Source organism: Prionailurus bengalensis, chromosome A2 (assembly GCF_016509475.1).
Source record: "Prionailurus bengalensis isolate Pbe53 chromosome A2, Fcat_Pben_1.1_paternal_pri, whole genome shotgun sequence".
Classification (NCBI taxonomy): Eukaryota; Metazoa; Chordata; class Mammalia; order Carnivora; family Felidae; genus Prionailurus; species Prionailurus bengalensis.
The window spans coordinates 16,737,222-16,758,795 of record NC_057348.1 but is presented as its reverse complement, the minus strand read 5'-3'; the positions used below and the strand labels follow the sequence as shown (position 1 = coordinate 16,758,795).

The window sequence follows — 21,574 nt, the reverse complement described above, 5'->3', positions numbered from 1 at the left end:
ATAAAACGAGATAGGAGACTGCTCTAGACCAGTGGTTTTTCAGATCTGTAAAGTCCATCAGAATTGTCTCATGTGCTTGTTTTCCAAAAACAAACCCAAACAAAACATACTTTGTTGCCTTAGATCTAGTTGTGTTGCAGATCTGTATTTTATGAAGCACCTAAGTGATTCTGTGTGATGCCAGAACACCACTATAATGGCTTCTGATGTTTCTTCTCAGAACACAGGAACAAACTATTTTCCACACTGAGATGTTAATTATTGCTCTCTATCTACATGTCATTTTGTGTTCTATATTGAAGTACATGTTGGATTTTTTTTTTTTCTCGTTAAAAAGTCTGCCTGGAAAAAAAAGTTATAAAAACAGATACGTTCTTTTATATATATATATATTTATATATATATATGTTTATATATATATATATATATTTTTTTTAAACAATTATTTATTTTTGAGACAGAGACAGAGCATGAACGGCGGGGGAGGGTCAGAGAGAGAGGGAGACAGAATCTGAAACAGGCTCCAGGCTCTGAGCTGTCAGCACAGAGCCCGACGCGGGGCTCGAACTCATGGACTGCGAGATCATGATCTGAGCTGAAGTCGGCCCCTTAACCGACTGAGCCACCCAGGTGCCCCAAAACAGATAAATTCTTTATGTAAGAGACAAAAATAGGAAAGTATGGGTAATTGTTGAAACTTGGGGTGGGTACTTAAGGGTTTATTATACTATTCTCTATACTTTTGTGTATGTTTCAAATTTTCTATAATGAAGTTTTATCTAGCTTAGTGAAATTCATACTGTCCTTAAAGAGGATTTTTCATTTTCCTGACATTTTAAACTGTAATGCTAGCCATTTGAAAGTAACTTTATTGTTGTAGTAACTGCTTGTTTTGTTCACTTACAGGCAAAGATTGAAAATGTGCAGAAAACAGGTTTCTTCAAAGGACCAATGTTCAAAGGTGTTGCTTCTAGTCGATTTTTACCTAAAGGTACCAAGACAAAAGTTAATTTGGAGGAACAGGGACGACAAAAGGTGTCTTTCAGCTTCAGCCTTACAAAGAAAACTTTGCAGAATAGGTTTCTGACTGCACTTGGCAATGAAAAGCAAAATGATACTCCAAACTCCCCAGCTGGACCTCTTCAAGTAGACTTGACTCCTAAAATTAAAATGGACGTTGGAGATACCTTATCTACTACAGAAGAATCTTCCCCACCAAAATCAAGGGTAGAATTGGGCAAAATTCATTTTAAGAAACACCTGCTTCATGTGACGTCCAGGCCACTGCTGACTACAGCCACAGCAGTGGTGTCTCCACCTCCTCCAGTAGTACCATTACCAGCAGTCATAGCAGAATCAACAACTGTAGATTCACCACCCTCTTCTCCACCTCCACCACCTCCACCTCCCCAGGCCACGACACCCTCACCAGCACCAGTAACAGAGCCAGTGGCCTTGCCACACACACCAGTCCCAGTTCTGATGACAGCACCGGTAGATGTAGCAGTTAGAACACTGAAGGAACCACCAGTTACGACTGTACCAGAATCTTCAGACGTGGACACTAAGCAGGACGCTGTATCTAATAGTTCAGAAGAACACATAACTCAGAATTTGAATGAGCAAGCAGATACTCCCTCACAAAAAGAAGATTCCCATATTGGGAAGGAAGAAGAAATTCCAGATAGTTCTAAGAGTAATCTGGGCTCTAAAAAAACAGGTTCTAAGAAGAAATCCTCACAATCCGAAGGCACCTTTCTTGCTTCAGAATCTGATGAAGATTCTGTACGGACTTCCTCAAGTCAAAGATCACACGATTTAAAATTTTCAGCAAGCATTGAAAAGGAAAGAGATTCAAAAAAGAGCTTAGCACCTTTAAAAAGTGAGGATTTAGGGAAATCTTCACGATCTAAAACAGAGAGAGATGATAAATATTTTAGCTACTCAAAACTTGAAAGAGATACTCGGTATATATCTTCTCGATGTAGATCAGAGAGAGAGCGAAGGCGGAGCAGATCTCGTTCAAGATCTGACAGAGGCTCTAGAACTAGTTTATCCTATTCCCGGTCGGAACGATCCCATTATTATGACTCTGATCGTCGCTACCATCGGAGTTCCCCTTACCGAGAGAGGGCTCGCTATTCTCGGCCATATACAGATAACAGAGCTCGGGAGAGTTCTGACTCAGAAGAGGAGTATAAGAAGACCTACTCAAGGCGCACCTCATCCCATTCCTTCTCTTACAGAGACCTAAGGACATCATCATCCTATTCTAAATCTGATCGGGACTGCAAAACTGAGTCCTCTTACTTAGAGATGGAGAAAAGAGGAAAGTATTCTTCAAAAGTAGAAAGAGAATCCAAAAGGACTTCAGAAAATGAAGCAATGAAAAGATGTTGTTCTCCCCCTAATGAACTGGGATTCCGACGGGGCTCATCCTATTCCAAGCATGATAACAGTGCTTCTCGTTACAAATCTGCCCTTTCAAAGTCTGTATCCAAGTCCGATAAATTTAAGAATTCTTTCTGTTGTACAGAATTAAATGAGGAAATCAGATCATCTCATTCTTTTAATTTACAGGCTCCTTGTTCAAAAGGTAGTGAATTAAGAATGATTAGTAAAATTCCTGAAAGAGAAAAGACTGGGTCTCCATCACCATCAAATCGATTAAATGATTCACCTACTTTTAAAAAGCTAGATGAATCCCTTATTTTTAAATCTGAATTTATAGGACATGATAGCCATGATAGTATTAAGGAATTAGACTCTTTATCTAAAGTGAAGAATGATCAGTTAAGAAGTTATTGTCCCATAGAATTAAATATAAATGGATCTCCTGGGGCAGAATCTGATTTGGCAACATTTTGCACTTCTAAAACTGACACTGTTTTGATGTCTTCTGATGATAGTGTGACTGGATCAGAGGTATCCCCTTTGGTCAAAGCATGCATGCTTTCATCAAATGGATTTCAGAATATTAATAGATGTAAAGAGAAAGACTCAGACAATACATGCATGCTGCGTAGTAAGTCAGGAAGCCCATTTAGAGAAACAGAACCTACAGTGTCGCCACACCAAGATAAACTCATGTCTTTGCCAGTTACGACTATAGATTATTCCAAAACTGTAATTAAAGAACCAGTCGATATGGCAGTTTCTTGTTGTAAAACCAAAGATTCAGATCTATACTGTACTTCAAATGACAACAACCCTTCTTTGCGTCATTCTGAAGCTGAAAAGATTGAGCCTTCGGTTATGAAGATTTCTTCAAATAGCTTTATGAATGTGCATTTGAAATCAAAAACAGTTATATGCGATAATAGAAATCTGACAGATCAGCACTCAAAATTTGCACGTGAAGAATATAAGCAGAGCGTTGGTAGCACCAGTTCAGCTTCTGTTAATCATTTTGATGACATATATCAACTGATAGAGAGTTCAGGCGTTGCTTCATCTCTTCAGAGTCTGCCACCAGGAGTAAAAGTGGACAGTTTAACTCTCTTACAATGTGGTGAGAACGCATCTCCAGTTTTGGATGCTGTGCTGAAGAGTAAAAGCACAGAGTTTGTAAAGCATGCAGAGAAAGAAACCATCATAGAAGTAGGTAGCGGCCTTCCTGATTCAGGAAGGGGATTTGCCTCTTGGGAAAACAGGCATAATAATGGGCTCTCTGGGAAATGTGTGCAAGAGGCTCAAGAAGAAGGGAATTCCATAGTGCTTGAGAGAAGAGGAAGGTCAGAAATCTCTTTAGATGAAGAAGGAGGAAGAGGACATGCTCATACTTCTGATGACTCAGAAGTTGTATTTTCTTCTTGTGACTTGAATTTAACCATGGAGGACAATGATGGCATAACATATACCTTAAAATGTGACAGTAGTGGTCACGCCTCAGAGATCGTATCCACTGCCCATGAAGATTATTCTGGTTCTTCTGAAAGCTCAAGTGATGAAAGTGACTCTGAAGATACAGATTCTGATGATAGCAGTTTTCCAAGAAACCGTCTTCAGTCTGTTGTGGTAGTCCCAAAGAATTCTACTTTGCCCACGGAAGAAACCAGTCCGTGTTCTTCTCGGAGTAGTCAAAGTTACAGACACTATTCTGACCACTGGGAAGATGAGAGATTGGAGTCGAGGAGACATTCATATGAGGAAAAATTTGACAGTGTAGCAAGTAAACCCTGTTCTCAGACTGAGAAGTTCTTCCATCATAAAGGAACAGAGAAGAATCCGGAAATTTCTTTTACACACCCCAGCAGAAAACAGATAGATAACCACCTGTCTGAAATTGTTCATCCTCAGAGTGACGGGGTTGATAGTACAAGTCATACAGATGTGAAATCTGACTTTCTAGGTCATCCAAATTCTGAGGAAACAGCAAAAGCCAAAATAGCCTCTAGGCAGCAAGAAGAGCTGCCAGTTTATTCTTCTGACGATTTTGAAGACATCCCGAATAAGTCTCGGCAACAAACCATTTTCCCTAACAGGCCAGATAGTAGACTGGGAAAAACAGAGTTGAGTTTTTCTTCCTCTTGTGAGATCTCCCGAGTGGATGGCTTCCGCTCATCAGAAGAGCTCAGGAACCTAGGGTGGGAATTCTCTCAACAAGAAAAGCCTACTACCACATATCAGCAACCTGACAGCAGCTATGGAGCCTGTGGTGGACACAAGTATCAGCAAAGTGCAGAACATTATGGTGGGACACGTAATTACTGGCAAGGTAACGGCTACTGGGATCCAAGATCAGCAGGTAGACCTCCTGGAGCAGGGGTTGTGTATGATCGAATTCAGGGGCAGGTACCAGATTCCTTAACAGATGACCGTGAAGAGGAGGACAGTTGGGATCAATGTGCAGGGTCTCACTTTTCAAGCCAGTCCAGTAAATTTTTTGTATCCTTTCAGAAGGACAAGGGGTCCGTGCAGGCACCTGAAATAAGCAGCAATTCCATTAAGGACTCTTTAGCTGTGAATGAAAAGAAAGATCTTTCAAAAAACTTAGAAAAAAATGATATGAAAGATAGAGGACCTCCTAAAAAAAGGAGACCGGAATTGGAGAGTGATTCTGAAAGCGATGGTGAACTTCAGGACAGAAAGAAAGTTCGAGTGGCAGTAGAGCAGGGAGAAACGGCAGTGCCCCCAGGCTCAGCACTGGTTGGGCCTTCCTGTGTCATGGAGGATTTCAGGGACCCACAGCGATGGAAAGAATGTGCCAAGCAAGGGAAGATGCCCTGTTACTTTGATCTGATTGAAGAAAATGTTTATTTAACAGAAAGGTAAGCTTAATTAATACTTGTCCAACAAATTTTAATGTCTTTTTGTTGAAAAAGTTAGCTTTCAACAGTTCAGAACATATTGAGGTCAATTGTATGAAATACAGTTGCATAATAGGATATAAGTTAAAAAGTCTAAAAAGCCTATTGACCTATTTAAATTTGATGGCAGAATCCTTGCCTCAGTATCCCTTCCTCCACCCCCCACAGGAAGGGGATGTCTAAAAAAAAAAAAAAATTTTTTTTTTTTTTTGGTCTCATTATCTTTTTGGTTCTGAAAGTATGATTTAGGCCAGCCCTATTTTTAAGTTCCTTTTACATGTGAAACTGATGAAACACAAAATAAAGTCCCAGCAAAACAGTCTGCTCTTAAGAAAAAAGTAGTTGTGCTGGATTTTTTTCCTTTTGAAAAATGTTCATAATGAAGTATCTTTGAAGGATGCTTTATAAAGCGGGAACCACATTAGAACATCATTTTCTGTTCATTATTTTTTAGTCTGTTGCTAATTGATTACATTTGGCAATAGCATAACCAGTATTTTAGAAATAAGTGGTATAGTGGTTTCCTACAGACCCCTAACCTGAAACAAGGGGATAATGAGAATAGGAGTAATGGAAGACAGACTCCTTCAAAGCAGAGCTGCTCAGTCTGCTTTCTTTCACCCTTCCTCGACAGTTTCTTCATTTTTCTAGTATGAATATATGTGAAATACGCCTTTTTGAAAAAAATCTGTCTTACATCCATTTTCCTTTTGGAAATTTCTCCTCTATTTGAAAATCTGCTTAACCATCATCCCTTTAAGCGTTAAAAATTTTTTTGTTTAATGAAATTTTTTCACTGGTTAAGGTAAAATTAGGTCTCATGAGAAGTTTTTCATATTTTAACAAAAACCTTTTTATGATATAGAGAGCCTCTTCTATCTAGTAAATTAGGTTTAAATTTAAAATATTGAATCTTTTAAGTAGTAGTTTTTAGGAATTGTGTGAGTACATTGATGCAGCTTCCAGGGTCTTTGTAAAAGAATAGAAGTAAAACTAATCAACCCAACCCTCTGGGATTTACTCAGCACTGAGATCCAGATAAATCTACCACCTGCATATATGCATTATAGATCTGGTTTGGTGGAGGGGGCACCTGGGTGGTTCAGCGGTTAAGTGTCCGACTTCAGCTCAGGTCATGATCTCACAGTTTGTGAGTTTGAGCCCCACATTGGGGTCAGTGCTGACAGCTCAGAACCTGGAGCCAGCTTCAGATTCTGTGTCTCCCTGTGTCTCTGCCTTCCCCCACTTGTGCTCTGTCTCTCTCAAAAATAAAAATAAACATTAAAAAAAAAAGATCTAGTTGGTGGAAACATTGGAGAGCCTTTTTAGAGTGGGAACATTTTTAAAGAGCCTATTGTTATATGCTGGGCCTTTCGGAGCCACCAAGAAAACGAATTATTGAAAAATAGTATTGAAGATGGTGAAAAAATTTTTCTTAGGTCTAATGAAAATAGGGTTACCTGAATCTGTGGCCATGAGTCCTTATCTGACCGTATGGAGCAATACAAAATAAAGCTACTGCTGATTCTTCAAAATTACAATTCTTAAAGTACTTGTAAACATATTTTGTTTGTCTTCAGTCCTGATTTCTTCAGGCTGAGAATATTCATATACTCATTAATGAATTATATCTTGAACCAGCTGAGTCATTCTTGTTTTACTCATAGGTAGTTGAAACCATCAAGACACTCTTCAGGTACTTTATAAACATTGAACATATGTTGAAGATGAAAGCAGATTAGTTAGGAGATTAAGACAGCCACATAGAACAGCGGTGCTCTTCACTGTCTGATAGTTGGAGAGTAAGTCAGACTGCCCTAATCTTAAGGAGATCTTCTTCATTTCTGATTTTTTTTTTAACAAAAGAAAGTTCAACACAAAGGCCAGGAAATAATCACATTTTCACTTTTTCTTTGCAAACTCTGGCATAGGTATTTATGAACCTAACCCATTTTGAACAGTTTCCCCTTTTACTCCCAAATCAGTTAGTCTGTTGGGAAAGTTTAGTCCTCTGATTATTTTGTAATACCTGATTGTTCTGTAATACAGTTCTATAAATTATACTTCATTCTTTTCTTATTCAGTTTTCTTTTAAACAAGATTTTTAGAAATACAGTGTTACTGAAAGATTCTCTCTGAAAGATTGAGTTAAACTCTTAATTAAAAATTACCTATTTTTAAATTTATTTTTTTTAGCAACTCCTTTTCTTGCTCTGCCTTTCTTTCTTTGCTGTGTCTCAACCATTATTTGTCCATCCAGGAGGACTAATTCTTATATGTTTTGTTTACTTTGAGAGAGTGAGAGAGTAGTGGAGGGGAGAGAGAGAGGGAGAGAGAGAGAGAGAGAGAGAGAGAGAGAGAGAGAGAATCCCAAGCAGGCTCTGTGTTGATCGGGGCTCAATCTCATGACTGTGAGATCATAACCTGAGTCAAAATCAAGAGTTGGACGCTTAAGGGGCGCCTGGGTGGCTCAGTCGGTTAAGTGTCCGACTTTGGCTCAGGTCATGATCTCGTGGTCCGTGGGTTCAAGCCCCACATCTGGCTCTGTGCTGACAGCTCAGAGCCTGGAGCCTGTTTCAGATTCTGTGTCTCCCTCTTTCTCTGACCTTCCCCTGTTCATGCTCTCTCTCTCTCTCTCTCTCTCTGTCTCAAAAATAAGTAAAATGTTAAAAAAAAAAAAATTAAAAAAAAGAGTTGGACGCTTAACTGACTGAGCCACCCAGGTACCCCCAGGAGGACTCATTCTTAAACTTCACTTTCATCAGCTGTGTTACTTTCTGATCCTCATGAGTTTTCCTGTGTTTTATTTTTCCTGAGCCCAGTAGGACAGTTGACCCTTGAAATTGCTCAGAATTTGAGGTTTAATTGACTTGGACTGAGAAATGAGGGCTCAGTCCAAAATGATAGACTTGAACTCTTATCTTCCCACTTGCCAGGGCTCAGGTTGCCTCTTGTTTGTGTAACATAATTCTTAGTGTTTTCAGTTTCACAATTGCTAGTGATTAGATGTTTTCTTCCTTTTGAATGTTTAACTTAACCAGGATCATTAAATATGAAACTAACGAGATTTAGCACATATTTGATTGTGCACATTGTATCATTACCAGGAGATTTCTTAAACCAATTCTTATAAAATTTTATCTAATAGAAAGAAGAATAAATCACATCGGGATATTAAGCGAATGCAGTGTGAGTGTGCACCTCTTTCTAAAGATGAAAGAGCGCAAGGTGAAATAGCATGTGGGGAAGATTGTCTTAATCGACTCCTCATGATTGAATGGTAAGTAAATTGAAATGCTCTGATTTTGCTCATTCTGTTAAATGTCCCAAAATATTAAGAATTAGTAATGAATAAAATTTAACCTTTCTTCTTTTACCTAGTATTATTTATAAGCAATAAAATCTCCAATTTATAATAGCATTTATAAGGAGACAAATTTCCCTTGCATTATTCATTATAGTATACATTTTAAGTGCTCTGTAAAGTAGCCCTTAACCTTTTGTTTCTTGTGTTTGTCCTGAGAGGCAAATGTTGGTCTTTTTTAGCTTTTACTATCAAATAAGATAAAATCCTAGCATTTCAAAAGGGTATAAAGTAAAATGTCTTCCACTTCCAAACCTCAGTCCCTCTGTTTGTAGTCTTTTCAGATAATTTTTATGCCTATACCAAAATATTTCCTCATTTTATGTATAGAAATGAAATCTTTCTATATGTACTGTTTTTGAGTTTTATTCCCTCGCCTTGGCCCAAACACTCATGTTCTCACACACTCTCACACACTCTCATACACTCTTAATTAAATAAATTTTGGAGACCTGTTCAGTGCTACACGTGCAGACATAGCTAAATCTTTCCCTTGGCTGCTTTATATAATCTATTTATAGTTAACTCATAATTATTAATTTTCAAAGGTAGATATTTGCTTCTGTATTTTTCTTTCTTTTTTTAAAAAATTTTTTTGAATGTTTATTTTTGAGAGAGAGAGAGAGAGAGAGAGAGAGAGAACAGGAGAGGGGCAGAGAGAGAGGGAGACACAGAATCCGGAGCAGGTTCCAGGCTCTGAGCTGTCAGCACAGAGCCTGACGCGGGGCTTGAACTCGTGAACTGTGAGATCATGACCTGAGCCAAAGTTGGACACTTAACTGAACTGAGCCACCCAGGTGCCCCTGCTTTTGCATTTTTCTTATAAACAGTAAACATCTTTACATTGAAAATTGTGTGATTAAAAATTTTTACCAATTTTATGAAAAATTTGTTTCCTTAATATTTTTTTTAATGTTTATTTGTTTTGAGAGAGAGAGAGCGAGCGAGCATGCGAGTCGGGGGAGGGGCAGAGAGAGGGAAAGAGAGAATCCCAAACAGGCTCTGAGCTGTCGGTGTGTAGAGCCTGACACAGGGCTCAATCTCATGAACCGTGAGATCATGATCTGAGTCCAACCCAGGAGTTGGGCGCTTAACCAACTGAGCCATCCAGATGCCCCAGTATCCTTATTTTTTAACATGGAAAGAATATTAAGGTGATTTATAGTGTAGATACCTTGTTTTCAGTGTTGATGAATGGTTTTCTTTCTTTTTTTTTTTTTCTTTTTTTTTTTTTTTTTGGATGTGTTTTTTTTTTTTTTTTTAATAGAAACCACATCACTTCATTTGTTACAGCAGTAATGAGGCAATAATTCAAGAGGGTCCCAGAAAGCTTTTTCATCCACAAAATAACAGAAAGAAAAAGCACCTTCACCACTCACACTCTTGGTTAGCTTTTTCTTTTGATCTCTGTTCCCCTACCCACAATAGTATGTTGCTTGCAGAATGGGATTCTGCCTTCGAATGTTGTATGAGTCGGGAGGCTAGTCTGTCAGCTTCCCTTAAGACCGAATGGAAGTTCCTAACTTAGCTGAGAAACCTGGACAAGTCTTCTTTGATTTCAGCCTCATCCCAAGGCCCATGAATGTTTTCTTTAAAAAGCTGAAGGCGAATGAGGTAGAAAGGGCAGAGACAAGAGATAGAAACCAGCAGAAGGGCAAAGAGGATGGCTCCCACAGCACTAATGGACAGAAGGCCTCCCAAGGCTGAAAATGCAAAAAGCAGTGTGACACCCACGTAGCTACGGGGAGTACCTTCAGTTTCTTCTGCAACATGGGCCACAGGGCAAAAATCTGGATGGCAAAAGTCAGCATGATGAAGGCATGCAGGGAACGGGGCAGGCATGAGGCAAGGCAGACAGAAGCAAAGGTGGCCATGTTCAAGGACAGTGTGCTGGATACAATGGCAGCATTGGCACCATAGTCAAAGAAAATGAGGCAGCCTAAAAGCATGAAGACTGACATGGCATAGATGGTGTCAGTGCTGACAGTCTCCGTCAGGGTCTTCAGCACTGGGGAAGAACCGTAGGTGAAAGTAATGAAAATCAGGGCATTCTTCAAGTCAGCCCACCGGGTCCACCCCCTCTTCTTCCGTCCTTCACCTCTGTCAATGAGGTCAAACAAAACATAGCCAATCAGTGAAGAAGCCAGGCCAGTCCCAGAGAGCCATTGGGGGGCCAGAAGGCCCTCATCCATATACCACCAGATGACCACAAACACACAGACACTGCACACTGCCGTATCCCCACGTTCGACTCGAAGACCACAGCCCGGTACTGGTATTTCCGGGCGTAGATGTTTTTCCGGAGCTCTTCCAGGAAACGCCGGTCCATGTGGTTATCGGGAAATGGCTATCACTCGTACAAGACCTGCCACTTGGCCTGCTTAGTGTCAGCTACAGGCTGGGTCCCCATTACCCTCTCCCTCAAACTCAGGCCAGCTCAGTCTCCCTCGCAGAAGTCCACGTGGTTCTTGTTCCTTACAAAGTTCTGAAATAAGACCTCTCTGGAAATCCCTTGCTGGGTGGTGGCTGATACTGCACCGACCTTCCCTTGCTTTCAAAGGCAGCAACCCAGGCTAGGCCTGCAACAGATGAGTTTGTTCTCTGAGGCAGGACAGTACGGCCAAGTTCCTGCCCGCAGTTCCTCAGGCTGCGCGGCCGGGAAGGGCGGCCGCCCGCCTCCTTCCCCATCCGGGGCGCCAGGGGTTGCTGAACTGTTTTCTTTCAAGGCCCAGATTTTGGTTTTGCTCATGTTCAAGTATTATGAGAACAAAACCTATACCTCAGAAAATTAAAGAGAAAGCATTTTTGGCAATTCCTTTATCTAAATTGAAAGTAGAGATGACATTACGCATGTAAGAAGAGGAGACATGAGACTTAGCCCTGTTCTCCTAAGTTGACAGTGTAGCTCTGGTCTCTGCGTTCTTCTGACTTTCCTGCCAGCCTTGCTAAAGAGATAGGAAGTATAGGATATCTTTCTTCTCATGTTTCTCACACTTAAACTTCTAGTAGTTGTCAGGATTAGGTTCAAATTTAGCCTGGTATGCAGAGCTCTTCATCGTATATCAACAACCTGCCTTTCCATCTTCCAGCAATCCACCTTTCTTGTCAGTCATCCTCAGCTGTTTTATTCTCCTTTCCTCAGGTGGGCCTTGTTTCCTATTTCTGCACATGGGCAAGCTCTGTGGTATCTCGTTTTTTTGTTTGTTTGTTTGTTTGTAAATCCACATCCTATTTGTCATTAGAGATTCTGCTTTGAAGAATTGATTTTCTCTGTTTCTCATTTCAGTTCTTCTCGGTGTCCGAATGGGGATTATTGTTCCAATAGACGGTTTCAGAGAAAACAGCATGCAGATGTGGAAGTCATACTCACAGAAAAGAAAGGCTGGGGCTTGAGAGCTGCGAAAGACCTTCCTTCGTAAGTTATGTTGTAATCATCTTTCATTTCCTTTTTGTGTTGTTGAAGTTGGTTAGCTACTTTGTAGGAAGGAAAATAACGTGTCTATTATACTGAAGTTTAATAATGTTTATTGTGTAGAATGACCACCTGGTAACTAGTTTAAAAAAATTTTTTTTCCCATTTCTTTTAGGAAATTAAAAAAAGAAAACAAAAAAAACTCCTCTGTCTCTGTATATGAAGAGCATTTTGTCATTTGTGACATTTGGACCAGATAGGTCCTTCTTTGTATGACAGTTACTTTTCCTTTAATTCCAAGCAGTTACCAGTGTTTGCTGTAGACCCCCAGAATCACTATGAAACTGTAAGGATTTGGGACAGAATTGATTAGTTAGTTTATATAAAACTGAGTTGGAGAGGGGGTGCCTGGGTGGCTCAGTCGATTGTCTGACTCTTGATTTTGGCTCAGGTCATGATCCCAGCGTCGTGGGATTGAGCCCTGTATTGGGCTCTGTACTGAGTGTGGAGCCTGGTTGGGAGTCTCTCTCTCCCTCTCTTCCTCTCCCCTCCTTGTGCTCTCTTTTTTTCTCTCTCTAAAATTAAAAAATAATAATAATTAAATAGATAAACCTTGGAGTAAGAGGGGAAGAGAGTATCTGAGATGATTGAGGTAGGGATTAAAAACAATTAATAAACATTTATTGAATGAGTAAATGTTGCTTTCTACCTAATTCCTGTAACTTTTTTGTACATAATGCAATAAAAGGTTCACTTTATTTTCTACCATATTTAGTGTTTCCTTTAAACAGTAAGTTTTTTATGGAAAGCATATATAAGTATCGTGAAAGATGAGTACCTTTTTCTTTAAATATATACAGATTACATGTGTTTATGATTGAAAAAGTCTTTTAAATATGTAAAAGGAGTAAAGGAAGAAAATAAAACTGTTTCTTAAAGCTTTCTTAAGCTCCTCACGAAGAACCCTGCTTTGGTAAAATACCCTAGACTGGATATTTTCAGGTTTCCCATATTTTCCTATTCCTTTAATTTCCATATGCTAATGGTAGTGCTGGTTTCATAAATTTTTAGCTCGAAACTGCGTAGATGTTCACGAATAGAGTATTCATTCCCGTTGAACAGGGACATTGTCCGATATACATAGGATGAGGAGGTCTTTGGAACAAATCTGCTAGTTAGTGTTAAATATCATGACATTCTCTCTGTATATTGTACCTGTTTCTTCTCTACTGAAGATACTGAATAACTGAGGAAAGACTGGTCAGGGGTGGAAGGTAACTTGAAAGAAGCCAAGGAGAGAGATTAATCATAATTGCTGATAAATGCTAGAAAAAACTCACAGAGAATGCAGTCAGAGAAAAGATGGGTTTATAAATTTTTTTAAGTTTATTTAAGAGCGAGAACGAGCAGAGAGAAAGGGAGAGAACAGAATCCCAAGCAGGCTCTGCACTGCCAGTGTGGAACCGGATGTTGGGCTTGAACTCACAAACCTGTGAGATCGTGACTTGGGCTGAAATCAAGAGTTGGATGCTTAACTAACTGAGCCATCCACGTGCCTCAGGAGAAGAGATCTGCTTGACCTTTGACATCATTAGAGGTCTTTGAATAAAGGCAGTAGAAGGGCTGCTGCATTTAAATTATCTTCTTTTTTCTTAGAACATAAAGCCTCTAATATTTCAGTGCCTCCTGATTTCTTCAGAGCTGTTTCTCAGCTGTGAATCACTGTTTTCATGGCATTGGAAACCAGATTTGAGTGTTTGTTTTAATGTCTAGTTAGAGCAAGGATACACATTTTGATAGTATGTATAAACATAAAAGCATCTTGGAATCAACTTTTTTTTTTTTTAATTTCTTTTTTTTTTTCAACGTTTATTTACTTTTGGGACAGAGAGAGACAGAGCATGAACGGGGGAGGGGCAGAGAGAGAGAGGGAGACACAGAATCGGAAACAGGCTCCAGGCTCTGAGCCATCAGCCCAGAGCCCGACGCGGGGCTCGAACTCACGGACCGCAAGATCGTGACCTGGCTGAAGTCGGACGCTTAACCGACTGCGCCACCCAGGCGCCCCGGAATCAACATTTTTAAAAAAGTATTAGGAAGGAGAAAGCCTCAGTTAGATGTTAGGTACTTTACATATATTTTAATTATATCTTGTATAAGACCGTATTTATTCTTTTCAATATTTCCTTAAATCTATTTTTTTGCATAGATGTATGTGTTTTCCATACAGCTCCTAGGCAGGAAGTGCTATTGTTTCCCTTTTGTTTTGCCAGGAACACCTTTGTCCTGGAATATTGTGGAGAGGTACTTGATCATAAAGAGTTTAAAGCCCGGGTAAAGGAGTATGCACGAAACAAAAACATCCACTACTATTTCATGGCCCTGAAGAATGATGAGGTGAGCGGCACAAATGTATTTGCTTTGAAACAGATCTGGAAATTGTTGAGTTTGGAAGGGTCATTGATACAGACTGATCTTGAAAATAAATTAAGTGACGAAAAAGAGGGACAGAATAGTATATATAGCTTTTCTTTACAAAAAGGAGAGAGGGAGATGTTTTTGTTTACAAAAAGGGAGAGGGAGATGTTTACATATACATGTAAATGTAAACCTATGAGCTTCATATTACAACTCTAAAAAATTACTGATACCCCTAGAAGAGTTTTTTTAATGTGGGTTATATTTGTCAATACTTACATAAAAATTAAAGCTGAAAAATTGAAAAATATTTGTTAAACCACTTTAAAGTAACAAGTCAATTATATGTTGACATAAATAACATGTTTTTATGAAAATAATTTTCAGAATATTTTTGTTTTAGTGAGGAGTGCAACTGTTTTACATTTTTACAAATCTCTTTAATGTCTGGTGTGATAAATTTTAGCTAGATTCTTAAATCTGTCTCTACATTCAGTCCTGGAAAACCTATTTCTAGATCCTACCCCAGACTTGCTGAATCTAATAACTCTGGTGGTGGGTCCAGCAGGGGTTTTAACATGCTTTCCAGGGAATTCAGATACACATTCAAGTTGGAGAGAACCTGCACTGTGGTGTAACATGCACTTTAAAATGGAGTTTTATACACATGAAGTGAGATTGGAATATAAGAGGATGTTAGAAGTAGCTAAAAGTAAATGGAAGAGACATTGATAGATATGGAGATCGTTTTGCCTGTAAGACGTTTATAGTTAGCAGATGTCCCAGAGGAAGTAGTTAGATATTTGTCACTTGGATGTGTCTGTATGTGAAAGAGGAGGCAGGGTTGGGCATGCAGATCTTACATTTGCCTAATGCCTTTCCTTTGCAAAATATATGTATATTTTAGGTCTCATTTTTATCTCTTAAATGATCCTTTTCCCTAGATAATAGATGCCACTCAGAAAGGAAACTGCTCTCGTTTCATGAATCACAGCTGTGAACCAAACTGTGAGACTCAAAAAGTAAGTTGAGGTAGATTTAGAAGTTTGGATCTTTGTTCAAGATTGATGTTGTATTAATTTTAGAATCCATATCAAGGCTTCCCATGGATTTTATTTTTAAATCATTTTAATTGTTTTTTCCTATTGTTAAAAATCTTATTTTGAATTAAGTTCAGATTTATAAAATAATAGTGCAGAAACAGTACAGAGTTCCATATATCATCCTTCACCTAGCTTCCTCAAAGGTTCACATTGTAAATAGCCATTATACAGTTATCCAATCCAGGAAATACTGTTAACTATTAACTGATCTAAAGTCTTTATTCATATTTTGCCATCTGTCATTTTTCTGGACTAGGATCCAATCCAGGAACTCCCATTGCATTTAATTGTCACCTCTCTTTGCCCATAAGTTTTAACTATTATTTCAAAGGTGCCAAAATACAAAACTAAAATTGAATTCTGATGAAGTCCAGTGTGTACCATTCAGATTTTTATCAGCTCTTAATCCAGGTGCCAAATTTGGCTGCTTTAATAATGTAAAGGGGGGCTGAATGGCCACAGATAAGAGAGATCATATATCATGTACATGGAGTGACACTGCTTCTCCTCAACAAGGCCAGACTCCGGGTCATGCTCCTCTCTTTGTCCCTGTGCCTGGCACATAGTTGATGCTTGATAAATTCGTTTATTGAATTTGGTAAAACATTTTGAGATAATTTTAGTACTCTCTCTAATTTGTGTTTTGATCTTAGATTTAAAAAACAAATACACACACACACAAACGTTAGAACATTGGTTTTTTCTTAGGCTAAGAAAGCTATGGACCCACACCCTAGAAAAGTAGTATCAATGGTTCCCTCTCATATTATAATAGTGCTTTCGGGGTGCCTGGGTGACTCAGTCGGTTAAGCGGCCGACTTCGGCTCAGGTCATGATCTCGCGGTCTGTGAGTTCGAGCCCCGCGTCGGGCTCTGTGCTGACAGCTCAGAGCCTGGAGCCTGTTTCAGATTCTGTGTCTCCCTCTCTCTCTGACCCTCCCCCGTTCATGCTCTTGTCTCTCTCTGTCTCAAAAAATAAGTAAACGTTAGTAAATAAATAAATAAATAAATAAATAAATAGTGCTTTCAACTCCTGGATATTTTTTTTTGTCCTTTTGACCTGTATACTAATAGATCTTAGATACGGCTCTTCTGGGAGCCAAGCCATATAACGAATAGGAGAACACACTCCATGATCACTTTATGTAAGTTCTGTTCTAGTTTTGTCTGCATCTGGTGGCCATGTGTCTAGCTGTGAGATTTCCACTTGTACTGTGTCCCTTCATCTCTTTAAGTCTGGGGATTTTCATCAGTAATGTGCTCAAAAGATCTGAACAGGAGCTCTGCAGTCGAGTTACGTCTTACATGTTCTGGAACCACAAGTCCTAACCCCTGTGTATTTACTCCCATTTTAATTCTTGAGTTTTATGCAGTTGTTGTCATGCTTTCCTTCCCTTTCCCTATACTCAGTCATAGGACCATTGCTTTATGAAATTAAACATTTGGCATCATTCTTTCCCTGGTTCCATGCCTCACCTTATCTTGGAATATAGTTACTTTTAACATAATAATATGAATTTGCCAGTAACAGTCAATGACACCAAGCATTCTCTATCTGCTTATTTTTAGTACAAGTGAATATTTACTGTGTGGAAATGTGTATTAAGACAGGTATAAGTAGCAGTTACTTTTATTAGAGACAAATTATAGGTGATACTCAACCTGGTAGTTTATTAAATAAGATTAACACTTAAATACGGTAGTTTACTTCAAGAAAAAAGTTTCCTATTTGCTATTTGGTAAAGTCTTCTTAATTGTCAAAAGAGGCTCATGCATTATTAAGGCAAATGATCTTTAAAGAAAAACACACAGATTAATCGGTTACAAATTTCTTTTCTTTTAAAAACAACTTCTCAGTGGACTGTGAACGGACAACTGAGGGTCGGGTTTTTTACCACCAAATTAGTTCCTTCAGGCTCGGAGTTAACATTTGACTATCAGTTCCAAAGATATGGGTGAGTATTGTTTTTATTCTGTTTTGCTGCTTCTGGTGGGGAAATGGACTGTTCAGATACAGAGATATAAAACTTTGATATGAATTACTAAGAAGTTATATGGAGATGCCTGGGTGGCTCAGTGGGTTAAGCATCTGACTTCGGCTCAGGTCATGATCTCGCAGTTTGTGAGTTTGAGCCCACACCGGGCTCTGTGCTGACAGCTCAGAGCCTAGAGTCTGCTTCGGATTCTGCGTCTCCCTCTCTCTCTGCCCATCCCCCACTCACGCTCTTAAAAAAAAAAAAAGTTATATGTACCACCAGTTCTTTACTTTTTCAGTTTTCTGTGTTTTTTCCTACTGTGACATTTCCAGCCATTAAAGGATTTCTACAGGAACTACATAATTTTCTTCTGAATTTCATGCTGTCTTATTTATATATTTATGTTTCTTAAGTAATTAGAAAACTCTTTAAATTTTGGAAATGTCTACAGTGTGTGTATAAGTGTGTATTTATCTGTCAGTTATCAACTCATGACTAATCTTTTCTCATCTGTACCACATTGTACTATGAAAAATAATTTACGTTCTTTTGAGCCAAAATAATAACTGATATAATAACAGCGAATACCCCTAGCATCTATATTGTGGTTTCACAGAATCCCACTAAAAGGAACAGGGTTCCTTGGAGAAGTGTCTGATTTCAAGTTAAGACAGGAATTAGACAAGGGGATTTTGGTTTATTTTGTCATACCAGAAAACCAGTTATGAAAGATTAGGAGATTCTTGTCAAAGGGTCCCAGGAGCTAGCTTTAATAGGCTCTCAAAACAGTGGGAGAAGGGTGCCTGGGTGGCTCAGTCGGTTGACTTTGGCTCAGGTCACGATCTTGTGGTTTGTGAGTTCGAGCCCCACAAGGGGCTCCCTGCTGTCAGCGTTGAGCCTGCTTTGAATCCTCTGTCCCCTTCTCTCTCTTCCCCTTCCCTGCTCGTGCTGTTTCTCTCTCAAAAATAAGTAAACATTAACAAAAAACAACAACAGTGGGAGAGTTTTCATTAACACTTAAGCATTGAAAGGATAATAACTGCAGTGGTTTGAAACGTATGATGTAAAAACCATGAGATTTAATGATACTTTAAAAATAAAACTTCATTAGTCATAATAGAAGGGAACCAATTCATGATTTTTATAAAGTAGCTTAAAAGTCAGAAAAGGGGGGGAAAAAAATCAAACACTTATCCTGCTTTCCCCAAGTGAATTCTACTTCAGGTTAAACCAAATAGTTGATGAGAGGAAGTTCTTCTTTTGGAGGTTCTTTTGTGCTAATGAATGAAGTAGTAACTACCGTTACTACTACCATGTTGCGTAACCTCGTGAACTAATGCATCTAGGCAGTGACCTAGCGTTCCGGGGATGAGTGCAGACCAGGTTCTGTGTACAGCTCCATGCTTTCTCCCTCTTACTTTTGCACTGTCCTATTTGAAGGAAGGAAAACTGGAAATCAGGTGCTGTTCGTGATTCCCTGCTCTATTTATTGAATAATTTATTTTTATGCCTTTGATTGCTACCATCATAAATTAAATCTATCAGTTTCCTTTTGGTATAGTTCTTCTTGCTTTTCTCAGGTAGTTGTGATCGCAGAATAAATAAATGGCCATGGTGGTTTGTACCCAGGCCTGTAGAGTTAGGCCTGTGTTGTTTCTACCACTTTTCCTGAACTCCACAGTTATATTTACTTATTACTAAATTTCTTATTAGAGTCTCATCCTTAAGTGGTGATAACTTTTAATAATCATGTGTTTCCTTTTAAGTATCTTGTACATATTGAATTTCGTATCTGTGTACATCTATTTGTAAGAATATATTTGTTGTTCTTGGTGCCGGTTAAATATTTACATATGAGAGATGTTGAACTATTTAAGCAGTTTTGTTCTTAGCTCAATATATATACGATCTCTTATTTTTATACATTTTACACATGTCTACCTTTATATATCTCTTTATGCACACATAAGTATAAAAATCCTTAATTTTTATACATGAGTAGGTACTCATAAAATGGAGAAATTACTCATTAACTTCTTGGCTAATTTTGTCTAGCTAATAAAGGAGGATTAGAAAAAATATTTTTTTAAGAGCAGTTTTCAGGCATTTCCATTAAATGGTATTAGGTTTGTTGGAGTCTTTTAAAATAATTGTTTTTAGGCTGAATTGACTTCTTTCTTGTATGTGATTGTTAGGTTGTTGACATTTTTATGTGGTGTACTTTCATGTAACTGACATCTTTCCTATGTTCCTTGAACAGAAAAGAAGCTCAGAAATGTTTCTGTGGGTCAGCTAATTGCCGAGGTTACCTGGGAGGAGAGAATAGAGTCAGTATCAGAGCAGCAGGAGGAAAAATGAAGAAGGAACGATCTCGTAAGAAGGATTCAGTAAGTGTTTCTTTCATCCCTTTTTTTTTCAACTTTTACCATATACCTTTAAAGGGGGGAGGTAGCTTTTCTGATTAAAATTTGAAAAGCCAAACAACAGAGAAATTCAGAATCAGAGGAGACCATTAGAGAAAGAAGTATGGTTGCTTTTTTTTTTTTTAATGTTGTTTATTTTTGAGAGAGAGAGAGTGCGAGCAAGTACAAGCATGAGAGGGGCAGAGAGAGAGGGAGAGAATCCCAAGCAGGTTCCATGCTGTCAGCTCAGAGCTTGACAAAGGGCTTCAGCCCTATGAACTGTGAGACCATGACCTGAGCCGAAATCAAGAGTTGGATGCTTAACCCACTGAACTACCCAGGTGGCCCTGGTTGCTGTTTTTATTTCAGGTTCATAGAGATTAGAATTAGGTGTTGCTAAGAACTACTGAAGTCATATTGAAAACAATGGACTGATAGTTTTTTGGAGCCTGTAAAACTCCTAATCCTATGTACAAATAAGATGTTTATCTATTAATTTACTTAAGTCTGATCTACATTCCTAGTCTTTTAATGTTGGTTTGTTTTTTGTTTGGAACTCTTAAAGTTTGCAAGTGTTCTTACAATCTCTGAAAACCCTCTTTGGAGGGGTGTAAGGTGAGTTTTGAGAGGTAATAGGCAACCCAGGAGTGAAAATGAAATAGTGAAAATGGTCTTTTTTAAAAATGGTGATTGAGGGGCACCTGGGTGGCTTGGTCGGTTAGGCATCTGACTTCAGCTCAGGTCATGATCTCACGGTTCGTGAGTTCGAGCCCCGCGTCAGGCTCTGTGCTGACAGCTCAGAGCCTGGAGCCTGTTTCGGATTCTGTGTCTCCCTCCCTCTCTGCCCCTCCCCTGTTCATGCTCTGTCTCTCTCTGTCTCAAAAATAAATAAACGTTAAAAAAAAAAAATTAAAAAAAAAATGGTGATTGATAACCTTTTTTCTACCCCAGCTCACCTCAGTTACTACGGAGGAAGGAGCTCTCTTGTTAATCAAGGGACTCTTAACTGGGACAAGAGCTTCACATTAAAAAAAAAACCAAAAAACCTTTTTTCTGAGGATTCCTTCACCAGAATAGCGTTTCTCAGCCTCCGAATCACCTGGCAGGGTCCATTGTGAAAAAGCGCATTGTGAAAAAGACCTGTGAATCTTAGTGGGGGGCGGGGGGGGGGGGGAGACTGAGGGGGTTAGCAAATTCCCCTGTGATTCTTTAGCAGTTAGCTCATGCCTGAGCTTTTCAGGAACTAATACGTTAAGAATTATAAATGTTTAAGTTACATATAAATTAGTGTTTAGATGAGTAGATAGAAGATGTATAGGGTGAGGGGATAAAAGTATAATGGCTAATAGGTGATGTCATTAAGCCCAAATTAAATTCTGTAAGAACCAAAAAGCATTGGAAAGGGCAGTTGAAAAAAAAGGCCATTTAAAAAGTGCCAAAAAGGAAAGCTTCAACAAATGGCCATGGTGGTAGACCACCCAAGACGAACACATGTTCTTTTGAGCATTGTGTGTACTTCCGCTCTGTTTTTGGAGAGCATATACTCTGTAGCAGTGTGCCAGACACTCAGCTCAGCTTTTGACATATGACT

The 21,574-nt window shown here is 38.9% G+C and overlaps 1 protein-coding gene and 1 pseudogene across 3 annotated transcripts in view; one reads left to right on the top strand and one right to left on the bottom strand.

Annotated features, from left to right (window-relative positions):
- SETD2 (SET domain containing 2, histone lysine methyltransferase) overlaps window positions 1-21,574 on the top strand; it is a 127,065-nt gene that overhangs the window by 31,127 nt on the left and 74,364 nt on the right. For all 3 annotated transcript variants that reach the window (XR_006298327.1, XM_043587268.1, XM_043587269.1), the window contains exons 3-9: window positions 907-5,270; window positions 8,458-8,589; window positions 11,960-12,088; window positions 14,359-14,482; window positions 15,448-15,525; window positions 17,463-17,560; window positions 19,842-19,968. Coding sequence is in view for 2 of the 3 variants with exons in the window: in XM_043587268.1 (XP_043443203.1) it covers window positions 907-5,270; window positions 8,458-8,589; window positions 11,960-12,088; window positions 14,359-14,482; window positions 15,448-15,525; window positions 17,463-17,560; window positions 19,842-19,968 (5,052 nt within the window). In the remaining variant the exon portion in view is untranslated. The remainder of the gene's footprint in view (window positions 1-906; window positions 5,271-8,457; window positions 8,590-11,959; window positions 12,089-14,358; window positions 14,483-15,447; window positions 15,526-17,462; window positions 17,561-19,841; window positions 19,969-21,574) is intronic.
- On the bottom strand, window positions 9,742-11,083 carry LOC122487202 (annotated as a pseudogene).